General features: G+C 32.7%; 1 protein-coding gene across 1 annotated transcript; it reads right to left on the bottom strand.

Moving 5' to 3' along the window:
• Positions 1-222: 222 nt before the first annotated feature.
• Positions 223-16,131, bottom strand: LOC132751389 (laminin subunit gamma-1-like). The gene is made up of 5 exons (XM_060741552.1): positions 15,133-16,131; positions 6,148-6,268; positions 5,446-5,543; positions 5,055-5,179; positions 223-4,778 (listed from the first exon to the last, which is right to left on the bottom strand). The coding sequence occupies exons 1-5, from the start codon at positions 15,521-15,523 to the stop codon at positions 4,695-4,697; spliced, it is 819 nt and encodes a 272-aa protein (XP_060597535.1). The 5' UTR covers positions 15,524-16,131; the 3' UTR covers positions 223-4,694.
• Between the last annotated feature and the right edge of the window lie 1,100 nt (positions 16,132-17,231).

Here is a 17,231-nt window from a genome sequence, read left to right as displayed (position 1 = left end):
ATTGAAAGTAAACGGGAGAAAATAGCCTTGCCGACATAAATAAAACTCTCGGCTAGCGTTTCGGGTCACATCAATCTCATTGTGTCTATACACTCTCGTATACCCCGTCAGCAACTTGCATATAATAGTATTAAAAGTATTTAAGCCAATCGGCATTTTTCAGGAAATTAATTGACACTATTATAATGGCTGAAGTAATTTTAACAAAACTGCAAGAAATGAATAACCATTTATTTAGTTTATAAAATATACACGATATTATCAGAACAATACAGGATTTGAAATTTATATACAACAAAATATTATCATACCGGCCTATTAAAGGGATACTCAGACAAACAAATGATTAAATTATTAAAGTGATTTCATGTTCTCAAATCACGCTTAAATGTTTTTTTAAGTCCCAACATGAATTTCTGTATTTATTCTTTATATTTTGGGTTAGAAGCGTAAATATATCAGACTAGATATATTAATCAAAACAATAACAGGTATTGTGGATACTATATAATTGAAACAAGTCTAAGTCATTCATTAGACATATTTATAAACGTTTCGAGAGTTCACTGTTACATTTACAGACTAATGAATGAAAACATCAAAACGAAGAAATGAAAATTTTGCCTGTGTCTCCCTTTTAAAGTGACTAGCTTTTCTACAATAAACGCGGTATATGCATTCATATATATTATTTAAATGGGGAATTAATAAAAGAAAGTTGCATACATTTGACATTCAAAATCAACTCCTATCTTCCATGTGTTCCGGTATTTACAGCATATTTAATCTACATTTAACCAAATGTCTGTGCAGAACGAAATATTGCTCGTTGGTACCTGTTCAGGTAGTATTAAGCTAAGTAAAATAATACAGCGTTTAAATATTCAGTAAAATAAAGATGCAATAATTATATATATACAGAAGTAAATTATTGTACAATTAACCTATTATTTACAAAAGCTTGCTAAAAAGTTAAAATTAATTATCAATTGTAGTGGTAGAAGCAACTGCTAAAATAATTGTCTCTTCTTTCAAAGGGATTATATGGTATTTTATCATTGCAGTAAGTCACATATGTGCTATATTCCCTTACTGTATTCGTTTTAATGAGGAAACATATCGTAACATTTCAAATCTACTTTCAACAAGGTACATTTCATCTTAACATGCTTGACTCCTCAACTATATTTATTTCAATAGAAAGTCATTTTAAATAAAGCAATCTACAATTACACATATTCCCTTATACACGAAAAATACATTAATTTTAAATGAATCACACATAAAGAGAGAAAAATAAGCATAACTGGCAAAAGCTCTCGTTAATCATTTCTTTTAGTAAACAGAATCAAAACTACATCAAGTCAACAAAAGTAAAATTCTAAAATTTAATAATCATTTTAACCCAAAATTGAAAAAAAGTTTGTTTGCAATACATTGTTTCCATAAATTTTCTAAACATAGACACATATGATTATGAATTTAAATTTAATTTGCCATTTATTATATTTTAAGTTTTCGCCAGCCAAAAAATATAATAAGAAAAGGTAATTTTTAAAAATGGTAGTTTGTATTAGTTTCCCTACAAAGACTCACTGTCATTTAAATTAAGAAAACATCAGGGATTTTTTTTGCCTAATTTTATAGCCGATATTCTTTCATATTCCCAAATGAAAAGTGAATATTTTTTTCCCTATCCACAGGAAAAAAATCCCAATTGAAAGTGACAAATTATAAAAAGTGAATAACAAATTCAAAAATCTTGGAAAATAAGAGCTTTTTCACTGTTATTGTGTTTAAAAGTTTAAAGATGCCTTCCTAGACAGTAATTCTTTGCATTCATATAATCACTGCAAAATTTAAGACATGCAATTTTTTTCCCAAATTTTAACAAAACATCGTTGAAATTCCCAATTCCATGGGTATGGGACATGTTCCAAAAATCCTGGAAAAAACCTGTAGAGAATGAAATAATTAAACTTTTTTGCAATACATTGTATTTTCTGGTAGGTTTCTCCAGGAGGTCGAACGTGCAGCAGTGCGGTACTTTTAAACGAGGTGAAATAGTGCGATAGGGAATAATGGCGGAGGAAAGTGACATATAGTCTGGGTAAGAACCAGTATGTTTCAAATATGTGTTGTATGTTGTAATTTTTGTTCGAATCATATAGTGCATGCGGAGCGTAAAATATACTTGTATATGATGGTCAAGTGAACAAATCTATTTCATTATAAGGAGAAAGTTATTGAGGCATTTGCTACTTCAAATGCCGCCGGCAATCTGACATACCTATATAAAAGAACACAACACATGTTATGGTACATATATTTGATTAGTTATATCTACAACATATTTATTTTAAATAAAAAACAAAACTTTATACATGAAACGTTTTAACTATCTATCTCGTAAATATCTACAATTTTTTCCGTATTTTTCTACTGTATGCATGATAACTGGTCCGATAAATTAACTGTACGTAAAAATTTTGGTTCCTTACGATGCGTTTACATGATCAACTGATATTTGTTCTATACGCATTGGCAATTAGTTACTGGTTAGGTGAAAAGCAGTTTCATTTAGTGATCTATAGCATACCCAGATTATGCGAATGTTCATAGCATTTGAAAATGGATATAAGGAAAGACAGTTTTCATTCCATGTGTAGTGATACAGTGAATCTAAATCAAAATATATTTTATTTTCAGTGTGCGTGGGTGTGTAAGAAAAGCTTAGCTATAGACACAGCTTCTACGGAAGAATGTGTGTCATGCCCAATTTAACAAAAGATCCGTGAGACACACAAAGCAGTGCATATAGCCCTCCAGTATGTTAATCCCTGAATTCGAAAGATCATTGCTGAGTATCGTCTTAAACCCATTTGTATGTGAACAATGTGGTATCATATTTAGCATGAAAGTACATTTTTACCGGAAATTCCACAAGTCAGCTAGACATTGAGAGATAAAACAATATACATTGATTAAGATTTTATAATGATCTTATAAAAAAGATATATAAAAACTGAAACACCAATGAGAGGTAATATTTTTTTCAATAATCAGCAAGAGTTAATAGTGAATCAATAATATTACATGTATATAGCAAAATGGATATACATTGTATACATTATTTCTCTTGTATTCATGTTCACTATTGTTTAAGATATGTGTTTAAAAACTATTGTCAAAACTAGTGAGGTCTTTTTTATTACCTAGTAGGATGTCAGGCAATATCAGTCTTTCGTCAACCTTGTAACGGATACTTCCATTGACTTTCCCTTTCTCCAAAGTGCCTCAACATTCCTTTCTTATTTATCGTGGTGGCCGAACATAAGGTTCATTGATTCTGAAATAATTTTTCCGTACCGCACCATTTCATCTCGCTTTAAAAAGTATCGCACCGCTATACGTTTGAGCCTCTATTTCTCTACACATACAAATATAGAAATAAAACTTTTTTGAAACACATTGTCTCCTTTTTTTAGTTTTCTCCACACAAACACATATAATAATAATTTGTTTGTCCATTATTGTAGTTCCTGCTATTTATCTCTGCACAAATAAATATAATGATAAAAAGTTTATTTGTCATGTATCGTAGTTTCTTTTAGTTTTCTCCACACGAACAAATATAAAAATTTAATTTTTATTTGCCATAAATTGTAGTTTATGTTAGTTTTCTTCACACAGACAAATAAAACGTTAATTGGCCAAACACTTCACATAAACAAGTATTATAATAAAACTTTGTTTGCAATACATTAAAATTTTGATAAGTTTTCTCCATACAAATGCATATAAATATAAAACATTTTTTTATTTGCAACACATTGTTGTATAATATGGTATCAACCCAAAAACAAATATAACTAGAAGGGATTTTTGCGACAAATGGATTATGTCTCCAACAAGTTAGTATTGTACTGATCACGTCTGTAAAGTTTCATCGAAATACTGCCAGCATTTGGCCTGTGAAAATCGGACAAGAGTTTTCTCTTATTAGCTTTGGCGGCCATTTTTTTTGACAGCGAAGCGGAACGTGCCGACAATATGAACATGTTTCGTCGAAATCCCACTGACAGTTTGACCTGTGAAAGCTGAACTTGATTTTCCAATTTTTAGCTCAGATGGCAAAGTTCCGCAGCGCAGCGGAATTTGCTGGCGATATAACCAACAAGGGATGGTTCTGCTCACTCATGTTTTAAGTTTAATTGAAAGTCCATCAGCAGTTTGACTATATCGGTCCATGGCTCATTTGTTCATTGAAGCGGAACTTGCCGATATTGTGCACAACTAGGTATGAAACTGATCACTCGTGTGAAGCTTCATTAAAATACTACCAGCACTTTGACCTGTGAAAGCCGGGCAAAATGTGTCTGTTTTTAGGTCTGGTGGTCATTGTGTGGTGGCGATATGAACAACCAGAGATGGTACTGACCACTACTGTAAGTTTCATTGCAATCCCACAAGCAGTTTGGCATGTGAAAGCCGAACAAGCTTCGTGTAGACGAACAGACGGGTGGCGAAGGCGAAGTTTTAGGTATATACAGTAATAAGGTTATATTAACAATACGTCTTTCTTCCTATCAGTTATCTCAACATAAATAAATATAATCCTACAACTTGATTTGCTATACATAGTAGTTTCTAAAAGTTATCTCCACACAAACAATCATATACAATATATATGTTTATTTAGCCGAAACATTATAATACAGATTACTTGGATCTACTTGTAATGTCTGTGCTTCTGGTAACTGCAATTCTGGGATAATCTAAAGAAATCAAACAAAATATATTTAAAGAAACCATCACACTGGTTAACAATGAGGAATTGGTGTTGCATGCCTAAACTGATTACAACAGTGTGGAAATTTATATTTCCATTTTACATATATTCCTTAGAGAAGTATAGTTTAAAAGCTAAGAAGAATGCAAAACTAGTTTCTACCAGAAAAAGTTTCATATCGTATATAAAAGTGATAAGAATTTATGTTATTAAAGGCAAAGCTTTGAAGCGATATTGTTTATTTATTTATCTTAAGACATACCTGTAATTCTAGAGAACTGTAATCAGCGGAGCAGAGCCTACTAGCATCACCATCACTAGCTGTTAGACTTTCATACACTGCTGCAGTCTCGTTTACTTCAACTGGTGTCGTTACTGAGTTATTGGCTACAATTGTAACAATAGAGTTTAAATTTCCATACAAATTGGCTTTTTAAATTATAATCATTTTTCCAGTCTAACAATTCATTTGTTTACCATTTGGCCCTGCTTGATTTCATAATTGCTTATGTCTTTTCCATGATAATTGAAAAAAAAAAACGAATAAGAGCAAACAATGTATATAATGACATCATGCTTAAAACTGTGGCTAATTTGTCGTATTGCCGTCCTCCAAACGAACGAGTTACTGTAACAGTTACAGAAATACTCACAATTTAATTCATTGTCCCTCACAACAGCATAGCTCATGTTTGTGCTGTCCTTGATATTCGATCTTAGAATAGCGTTCGCAGTTTCTTGTCTTTTGAGTCTATAGGGGAATAATAATATTACAATGTACTATTTATGGAATTCGTAACGTAACCTGCGTACAAATATCAATTAAAGCCAGGACAGTGTTAACGAACATATGTTTAAATACCCTATTGCATGCTTTGTTTTGAGGGAATGCTCAGATGATTGTTATTTCCTTAAAATGTAGTTTTGTAAGATAAAGGAAAAAACAATTAAATGTAGAAGTATCCGTCAAAACACAATTTTATTAAAGCGTACCCGCTTAACCCGGGCAGTATCAATGCTTTGTAAATAGTACACCCTGGTTATATACTCAAGTTCTTTGAAATATGAACAGTATAAAATTAGTCTGAGGTTGAAAATTGAACAGTACAGTACTGAGCCCTGTAAGGCTGAACGAAAAGCTGCATGCAGCTCTTTATCTATATTGTGGCATAGTCTTATGACGATATGTGTTAGTGGGATAAGCGTTTCTATAAGAAATGAATCCATAATGTTTTCATACAACTTGATGTTATTCTTAGACTATTATAATTGTAAATAATCTTTTCTGTATAATTTAAGGTAATTAATTGTAAAATATTTTAGAACAATGGCATAAATCTTATCTCTTTACTGACCTTTTTGTGAGAAAAACTATCGTAATTACTAATATCACAATTATAATGAAGCTGCATCCACCGACCGATACACCTATTGTCACCTCTTTATTGTCCTGAGCTTCAACTGCATGACTTATAACTGTAATATAAACTAGTATTATAACAACTATGAACTAGACCTCTATTTTATCACGTTTCATTTGTGAAGCAATTGCAATTAATTTCCTTGTTGAAAAGTAAAATCATCTGCTAACCATTATTTGTAAACAAGATGAACAAGGAAAGGCGACGTCCAGTGAACGCAACCCCCACACGACCCAGTAACAAGGACCAGTGGCCGGGAGCCCAGAAGGACCCCAAGCAAAACCAGGACAGGGCACAAGACAGAGCACGGACATTTGAAAACGAATTTGAATAAAAAAAATACTAAATTATTTTAAACTATAATTTTAAGCTATCTACCAGGGTTATCAAACTTAAAACATACATATATTGTGATATTGTATAGATATTTTCTGTTCAAGTTAATCTATCTCCCGGTACTTGAGATGGAATAGGAGGGAGTATAATAATAACAAGAGGGCCGTGATGACCCCGAATTTCTCACCAGAAACAGCTGCTTTTCAGTGTTGGAAATTATTTTTCCAATGAACTTGCTGAAAGGCAAGTCCAGCTCTTTCGGCAAGTTCAGCTCATTTTGAACTTGCCCCTTTAGTATATATGTACTTTCACAATACTGATTGTTTTAGTGTTTTCTCTCATAATAAACAATAGGGCCACTAAGATGGCCCTAGATCACTCATCTAACCCATAATTTCATTATTCACTTAAATTGAAATATTTTGCTCTAATATTTTAGAATTGCTTTGTTAAAAATATCTATGTTGCAAGTGTGTACCTATGAGACTATGTAGAATAAATGCAGTATAAATGACCACTAGAGAAGGATAAATTTTGATGAGACAATTTTTTGTGAATGAATACACAAAATGACACATGCAAATATATAAGGTGCAGATGATCGAAGCTTACCGTTTGAGACAACACATTTTTTATACATTCTATATGGTAACATAACTGTACCTCAAAAGAAAGATAATAGCTCAAGCATTGTAAAAAATATCAAAAGTAGGCCAGCTGATATCAAAGTTTAATTCAGCATCAGTCATTACTCACTTAGTCCAAATTTCATGTCTGCAAGGCAAAAAGCAAAAAAATAGTTCAAATGATATAAAAATGTCATAAGTTGGTCAGCTGCTATCAAAATGCAATTCAACATCAAAAATACAACCTTAGTCAAAATTTCAAGTCTGTATGTCAAAAAACAAGGAAATGGGTAAAATAATATTTAAAAAAATATCAAAAATAGTAAACAGCGAAGTACAAACGATCATCTTGTACGACATAGAAGCCTTTGTAAGTAAACAACACCTGGTATCAATTTTCTTTGATCTTGAGAAGGCTTACAAAATACTACTTGGAAATATGGTATTCTAAAAGATCTAAAGGGTGCTGGACTTAAAGGCAGACTTCCTCTTTTCATTTCTGGATTTCTTAACGATAGGCACTTTAAAGTAAGACTTGGTTCAACTTTTTCTGAGGGCCACAAACAAGAACAAGGTGTTCCTCAAGGAAGCGTACTTTCTGTTACACTTTTTGGCCTTAAAATAAACAACTTTGCTAGCGCTCTAGCACCAGGCATAGACTGTTCTCTATATGTAGACGATTTTCTTATCTGCTATCGATCGAAAAGTATGAGAACAATTGAAAGGCAACTTCAACAAAATTTAGATAAAATTCAAAAGTGGACAATTGAAAATGGTTTTAAATTCTCAAAGTAAAAAAACTCAATGTGTTCATTGTTTGTCGATTGCGGAAACACCATCATGACCCTGAACTTTACATATCTGGTTCTAAAATTCCAGTAGTTGATGAAGCTAAGTTTTTAGGAATTTTATTTGATAAAAAAACTTTCTTTTATACCACATATAAAACATTTGAAAACTAAATGCCTAAAAGCTTTAAATTTACTAAAGGTTTTATCAAGTACAAATTGGGGATCAAATTCTTCCACATTACTGAAATTATACAGAAGTCTTATCCGATCAAAATTAGATTATGGTTCTGTAGTATATGAATCTGCAAGAAAATCATATCTTCAAATGCTAGATACAATACATCACCAGAGTTTACGCTTAGCTTTAGGTGCTTTTCGCACTTCACCTGTAGAAAGTCTATATGCGGAAGCTGGGGAACCATCGCTTCATCTTCGTCAAAAAAAGCTATCACTTCAATATGCAACTAGAATTTCATCAAATAGCAAAAATCCAGCTAAAAATATTATTTTCAAACCAAGTTTTACTGAAAAGTTTGTAAACAAACCAAAGGAAATTAAACCATTAGGCCTTCGTTTAAATGATGATTTAGATAAACTTAAAATCAATCCAGACAGTATCCTTCAAAACGACGATAAAGATGTTCCACCTTGGTCTAATAACTCCCCAAAAATAAATATTAACCTTTCAAATATAAAAAAGTCATCAAATTCACCTGAACATTTCAAAGAGAAGTTTCTAGCGATTAAGGAAGAACATGAAGATTTTATACATATTTATACGGACAGTTCAAAAGAAGGTTGCAAGGTAGGTGCGGCTGTGTTTGAAAATAATTTTACATCTAGTATAAGGTTACCAGATAATGCATCAATTTTTACTGCTGAAGCAAAAGCTATAGATTTAGCATTGTCATACATAGAACATGCCCATGATAAATTTGTGATATTTTCTGACTCGCTTTCTGTTTTAATATCCAATAAAAATAAAAAATCTGACAATATCATGATAAAGAAACTTCTTTTACGATTTCATGATATACTTAAAACAGAATTGTTAAATTATATTGTATTTCAAGTCATGTAGGTATACGAGGAAATGAAAAAGTAGATGATTAAGCTAAACAATCATTAAATTTTCAAAAAACTGTCTTATTGTTCCTCTCTGGCGTGGGTTCGATCCCCGGGAGATGCTTTGGTAGTTTAGCGCGGAGGAAGGTTGTCTAGTACTGGTGTAACTAACCAGGAACGATGGTTAGGAAACTACCCGCCTATATGACTGAAATACTGTTGGGAAAAAGCGTAAAATGAAACAAACAAACAAAGACGTATTGTTACCTGCTTGTGATTTTAGACCGGCTATAAATAAACTCGTATCATCTGAATGGAAAGCAAATTGGGACAATGCCGTTTTTAATAAACTTTACGATATAAACCAATCTCTTGATGTGTCACCATCTCTATCTCTGTCAAACCGCCGTGATCAAACAGTTCTCCTTCGATGCCGAATTGGACACACTAAAATTACCCACTCTTATCTCCTCACGAATGACAATGCCCCTTTCTGTGTAGGTTGTAATGACAATTTTACTGTCAAGCATTTTCTTCTTGAATGTTATGATTTTTCACAGGCCCGTAATAGATTTTATTCTGTAAATTCACTCAAAGAACTCTTTCATACAATTCAATCAACAAACATCATTGATTATTTTAAAGAGATAAACTTGTATTTTAGGTTCTAATTGGCTCATTTTCATTCTAATTAACAAAGTTTTACATAACATTTTAAGCCTATTATAGCATTTGGCACGATATGACCAGGTATGTGTTGACGTGCCGTAAAAAATCCAAACATACAAACCAGAGCTGCATTACTGGTACTGGTACTGCAGTATGTACTGCAGCGATTTTGCAAATACTGGTACTGATACTGAATTACTTTTACAAAATTTTGCTACTACTGGTACTGGTACTGCATTACTGTCTTAAAAAATGGTACTGCTACTGCATTACCCAGTACTTTTGGTTTTGATAAACATTAAAAATAGCATCAATTTTTCTAATAAAATAAAGCTGTAAATTACATAAACTATATTATCAAATCTAAAGATAATTTGCTGCAATATTCCTTCAAATGTTAACATAGTATTCATCATAAAAAGCACCAAAGACTTTATTATTAATAAGTAAAAATTGAATTAAGATAAACAGACTCAATAACTCTTTACCCTAAAATATCCTTATTAAAATCTTTTATTACTTTTTATTTACTGGTAAAGTAGCAAAATAAACACTAATTAATTTCTTCTATTCTAAATAATCCATTTCAAGTGAAAAAAGTGATATTGTTAGCACCATAAAAAGTTGTTATTTACTTGGGTATAAATTGAACAGAGGTGTGAAGGTGTGAAAGGCAACAAAAGACTGTTGTGTTTTAAATGAAAGATGTTTGCATTGTATTTATACAGTTGACTGGTTACTAAACAATTAGATATGACATGAATATATGTTGTAAATATTGTTTGTAAAATGTATGTTAAAACTATAAAGTTGTAAATATGTTATGTTAACTTTAAAGTAAATTATGATTTTATTTCTTTGCTGAATAATATTTGCAATCATTTGTTTGTTTGACATTGTATTTATTCAAACTTTGTTGAATATATAAAAGAAATGGTACTGATACTTAATTACTTCACCAAAAAAAGTACTGGTACTGCAGTACCGAGCTAATATCTAGTACTGGTACTGGTAATGGTACTGCATAATTTGCCAAGTACTGGTACTGGTACTTAAGTACTACACCCTTAGTACTGCAGCTCTGATACAAACAAACAGATCGAATTTTATCAAAATTTGATGCCATCAGATAAACACCCTTGGTCAAAATTCCGCATCTGTACGTAAAAGACAAAAACAAGCAAGTTTGTTTGTTTGTTTGTTTGGATTTTAACGGCACGTCAACACATAACTGGCCATATCGAATGCTATAATAGGCCTAAAATGTTATGTAAAACTTTGTAAATGACAATAGAAATGAGCCAATTAGATCCCAGAATACAAGTTTATCTCTTCAAATAATCAATTATGTTTTTTGATGGAATTGTCTTAAAGAGTTCTTTGAGTGAATTTAGAGAATAAAATCTATTACGGGTCTGTGAAAAATCATGACATTCAAGAAGAAAATGCTTGACAGTAAAATATTCATTAAAACCTACACAGAAAGGGGCATTGTCATTTGTGAGGAGATAAGAGTGGGTAATTTTAGTGTGTCCAATTCGGCATCGAAGGAGAACTGTTTGATCACGGCGGTTTGACAGAGATAGAGATGGTGACACATCAAGAGATTGGTTTGTATCGTAAAGTTTATTAAAAACGGCATTGTCCCAATTTGCTTTCCATTCAGATGATACAAGTTTATTTATAGCCGGTCTAAAATCACAAGCAGGTAACAATAAGCCAGTGTTTTGAAAATTTCATGATTGTTTAGTTAAAGCATCTACTTTTTCATTTCTTCGTATACCTACATGACTTGGAATCCAATATAATTTAACAGCTTTTGTTTTTAGTATATCATGAAATCGTAAAAGAAGTTTCTTTATCATGATATTGTCAGATTTTTTATTTTTAATGGATATTAAAACAGAAAGCGAGTCAGAACATATCACAAATTTATCGTGGGTATGCTGTGCTATGTATGACAATGCTAAATCGATAGCTTTTGCTTCAGCAGTAAAAATTGATGCATTATCTGGTAACCTCATACTAGATGTAAAATTATTTTGAAACACAATCGAACCTACTTTGCAACCTTCTTTTGAACCGTCCGTATAAATATGTATAAAATCTTCATGTTCTTCCTTAATTGCTTGAAACTTCTCTTTGAAATATTCAGGTGAATTTGATGACTTTTTTATATTTGAAAGATTAATATTTATTTTCGGGGAATTATAAGTCCAAGGTGGAACATCCTCATCGTCATTTTGAAGGATACTGTCTGGGTTAATTTTAAGTTTATCTAAATCATCTTTTAAACGAAAGACTAATGGTTTAATTTCTAGGTAGGTCAACTGATATCAGTAATATCAAAAATATGCAAGCTGATATCAAAACTCAATATGGCACCAGAAATTACACCCATGGTCCAATTATGTACATACAAAATCACGAAAGTAGGTCAAGCGATACAAAACTATCAAAAGTAGGTCAGTTGATATCAAAATTACATTCCTAATTCAAACTTAAAATCTGAATGTCAAAAAACAAGAAAGTAGATCAAATGGTGTCAATAATACTTAAAGTAGGTCAGTAAATGTATTCCTAACTTTATTTGGTATCCAAGTTCTAGATCTGAAAGATACTTACACATTTTTGTTTTGTTACCTAGCTTAACAAGATTGCACTTGTGAACTGAACACTAAATAGTACCAGAATCAGATTTTTTTCTATACAATTGAACTTTGCTACAGTGCAATAGTGTCTAGTGTCAAATTTGGATATGAATAAACTATGTTTGGGAAGCTGCATATCCTATTATAGGCCAAATATAGTTGGTCTTTCCTATAAAAAAAACAGTTGTTTAATGACACTGTATATTCATACTGTGACCACCTATAGTGTTAAGAGTTTACATTATAACATATATGTTTTGTGTGAAGTCAAAACACTATATGAATTGTGTGAAGTCAAAACACTTTTATTTTATATTTACAAATAGACTGTGTATCTATTGTCAATATTTATCTAATATTAAATTTGAGCCTAGAATATCTTTAAAGTATAATTAGAAGAAATGTCATGACCTTGGGCTAAATTAAGCTTTAGCGGCCCCTACAAGGAGGGGCTAATCAAATGAATTCAAATTATATGTGCAAACTTGATAAAAGAATACCTAAGAATGCTAAAGACAATGATGGTGATCATCTATCTATTACTTCTGTAGGAGACGTTAAATTTTTAAGCTTTAGCGGCCTCTTAAATTTGCCAATCAAATTAATACGAGCAAACTAGATAAAATACTACCTAAGAATGCTACAGACAAAATTTTGTGATCATCCATAAATTATTTCAGTAGTTGATGTTCAAAGGTTTTTGCACTTGGCAGTACCGTCCATGAACATGCTCAATCAAACCGAGCCTGCAACATTTTCAATAAAGTCGTTTTGGACTTTTTTAGGGATTCTTGTTTTCTCTATATTTTTCTTTTTTGAGCTTAAGCGGCCCTTTAAATGGGCCAATCAAATTGATATGAGCAAACTTGATAAAAGACTACCCAAGAATGATACAGACAAAGTTTGGTGATCATCCATCAATTAGTTCTGTAGTAGAAGATGTTTAAATGTTTTTCTATTTTTAGCTCTGTTAACACCTAAAAGGGGCCAATTGAAATGACATGAGCAATTTTAAGTGTGACTGTCACAAGGATGCTTCAGACCAAATTTTAGGCAAATCTGCCCAGCAGTTTCAGAAAAGAAGACGATTGTTGACGCATGATGGCGGACGCCGGACGCCGAAGTATCACCCTTTGTTAATAATAGCTTACCCTGAGACTTCGGCTCTGGTGAATTAACAAGGGCACATTGTCGCAACATACGCCCGTCACAGAAGCTTTTGATAAATATGTATATAGGAGATATGCTCTGGGCAATATCTGGAAAATATCTGTATATATTATAAACTCTAGTGATTTTTTTCTGAATTTTAATCCCTATGTGACCTTGACCTTAGCCACAGGGACCTACATTTTATAAATGACACACCGCCTCACAATAGTGAAAATTTGTGCTAAGTTATATTAAAAATCTCTATGCGTGTAGAAGGTTTGCTCCGGACGAGCGTTTTTCAATGACCCTTTAGTGTGACCTTGACCCCTGGTTTATGCACATGACACTTCTCAAAGTGGTGAACATATGTATGAAGTTTTATTACAATCTCTCCGTATGAATAGGAGCTATGCCTTGAACAGAAGGTCTATATTTTATCATCTTTAGTGACCTTGACATATAAGCCTAAATTACATGTTTCACGCCAGTAGTCATGATAATGACCGTTTGTGTTTCATTCCCTCAATAAATGATGACTAAATGGTCCTAATACTCATTTTTATATTTTTATCTGAAATTTGAACCCCATGTGTGACCTTGACCTTGGCTGTAGGGACCTCAATTTTGCGTGCGACACCCAGCCTCACAATAGTGAACATTTGTGCCAAGTTATATTGAAATCCATCTATGCAGGTAGAAGTTTGCTCTGGGCAAGCATTTTTCTTTGACCTCTAGCTGTGACCTTGACCTTTGACCTTGAGGCCAGGTTTAAGCGCGCGACACCGCTTCCCATGGTTGATAACATTTGTTTGAAATATGAAAGACAAGATCAACAAGGAAAGGCGGCGTTCAATGAACGCAACCCCCATATGACCCAGCAACAAGAACCAACGGCAAGGAGCCCAGGCGGACCCCAAACATAAAAAGGACAGGGCAAGTTTCATTAGAATCTCTCCATATGTATAGGAGATATGCTCTGGACAAAATCTCTATATTGTATCACTTTAAGAGACCTTGGCAATCATCTTTAGTGACATTGACCTTGCATACATTATTCTAAATTACATGTTTCCCATCAGTTGTCATGAAACTGACCATTTGTGTTTTTATCCCTCAATACAAGAAGACTTAATTATCCCAATACACATTTTTAGCTGAACTTTGATCCCTATGTTTGACCTTGACCGCAGGGACCTCCATTTTGCACGCGATATTCCGCCTCTCAATAGTGAACATTTGTGCAAATTATATTGAAATAACCATATGCATGTAGAAGTTTTCACTCGGACAAACATTCTTCAATGACCTCGAGTGTGACCTTGGCCTTTGACCTAGAGGCCTGGTTTATGCACACGATACGGTTTCACATAGTGGTGAACACTTTTTTGAAGTTTTATTAAAATTCAACCATGTGTGTATGAGATAGGCTCAGGACAAAATTTGGACGCTGGCTCACAGCCGACCATCCCGCCAGGGGGACATTATTTACGGTTTTTACAATGATAACGACAGTGAAATACATATGCATGTATTGATATTTATGGTCAAAGTTGAAATATCAAATATCTAATAATTAATAAAAGAGAATTATCGTACAAAGGAAAAATATTCAAAGAATAGCAAACTTACCCAGAGAGCAATTTGCTCCTTTGTATCCTGTTTTGCATCCATGTGAGCATTCACCATACTCTCTACTACAAGTAGAATGCAAACAATTAGAACTACATTTCATATCACACCATTCTCCGTAATATCCAGCAGAAAATCCATTACTGCGATTTTCCCCCGCTTTGCAAGCAAAGCATTTGCCATCATCAATGCATTTATTGTTTTCACACCCAACAGGACATTTTATGTCACATAAATTGCCATACTTTCCTTCTTCGCACCTATCACACTTATCACCAGTAAAGCCACTTTTGCAACTGCATTCTCCTTTGTCGTCACAGATATTGTTTAGACAGCCTCGCTCACATTCGATATCACAGTTTGTACCATATTTATTGTTAACACATTCCATGCATTTCTCTGAGGTAAAACCAGTTTTACAAGTGCATACACCGTTACTTTTATTACATTGTCCGTTTAAACAACCCCGAGCACATTTGTTTTCGCATGCAGTACCGTATCGCCCCGATACACAATTTGTACATTTGTCAGATGAGATACACGACTTACATTCTGGTTTACATGTCTCCCTACAATCACTGAAATTGTAATTATAATTACCAGCAATACAGGATGTACATGTATCTTCCGATGAGCACGAACTACAGTTGCTGTTACACTTATAACAAAAGACGTCGCTGGCATTGAAATAATAACCAACGTTGCATTCAGTGCAATTATAGTTTGATGTACATGACTTACATGCACTGTCACATTTGTATGCACAGTTGTTATACTCTTTTTCGTTTACAGTGTTCTGTGTGCCGTTATTGTGATAGCCGCTTTTACACTCCTGGCAAGTCAAGTATGATGAACATGATTTACAGTTCTTATAGCATAGATGGCGACAATCGTTATATTCATTGACACTGTGTACATATTGTTTTCCATTATAGAAGCCGCTGTGACATTCGGTACAAATATTATATGATGTACACGTCTTGCAGTTCAGTTTACATTGAAAACGACAATCAGAGTAATAGTTATTATATGTCACGTCCAAATTACCATAATAACCGTCCATACATTTACTGCACGATGTATGATCAGTACATGCCAGACAATAAGTTAGACATGCATGTACACATTGAACACCAAAATATCCATCAATACAACCATATATACAGACATCATTATAACCATTGTAGTGTATACAACGTGTTGGTCCATTTTTACAGCAGCTGCATCTACCACACTCGTTAAAAGCTATACCTATCGGATGTGAAAAAATATGTGCTGTAAAGTTGGATTCCAACTACAACAGATTATATAATTACTACATAATGTTACATAATATTACCCAAGAAGTATAGCATATATAATCTTCATATACCTTTTTCAAGAAATATTAAGGGTTTAAACTTTCAATTAGATTTAAGTTTATTTTAAAGTTAAATGATATTAAACATGCATGTTTTTAAAAGACATTTCAATCTCATCATTCACTATATAAATGTTGAAAATAATTGTGTTGAGAAACTTTGTAGAACTTATCGATACATTCTTTAGTTTAAACATATTTCTTCTCAGAATATGTACATAATAACATTTGAAATATATACACATACAAAATTTGACAATATTCAAAGAAGAGGATTAGAACGAAAGACTAGGTCTTATAGAATTCTTCTCCTTTTAGTTGTTAAATATTTCGGTGTCGAACTGGTGATGTAAAATTTTCTGAGAAAAATATATATTACCATACGTATAATAGAAACAAATATATATTATATGGAGTATGACAGAAGTAGTAATTCAAAAGAGAGAAAGGGGAAGGAGAGTCTCATAATTATTTGTTATGTCTTAAATCGTTAAAGGAATCTTTTAGTTTTTGCTATAAAAGACTGCACGTTAGAGAATATTGTTGAGTTATCATCATCTGATAGGCCAGGGTTTCCGAAGAGAAGAATATCGAGATTGATATCAAAAGCTTGAATATCAATAAATAATTCATTTCGGTACAAATTGTAGCGATAACATTCAAAGAAGAAGTGATAGTTGGTTTCGACTTGACCACATTCACATAAAGGTGAGGGTGATATGTTTCTTAGAAAAAGATG

Source organism: Ruditapes philippinarum, unplaced genomic scaffold (assembly GCF_026571515.1).
Source record: "Ruditapes philippinarum isolate M1 unplaced genomic scaffold, ASM2657151v2 ctg9581_1_1_1_1, whole genome shotgun sequence".
Lineage (NCBI taxonomy): Eukaryota > Metazoa > Mollusca > Bivalvia > Venerida > Veneridae > Ruditapes > Ruditapes philippinarum.
This window is presented reverse-complemented; position numbering and strand designations above follow the sequence as displayed.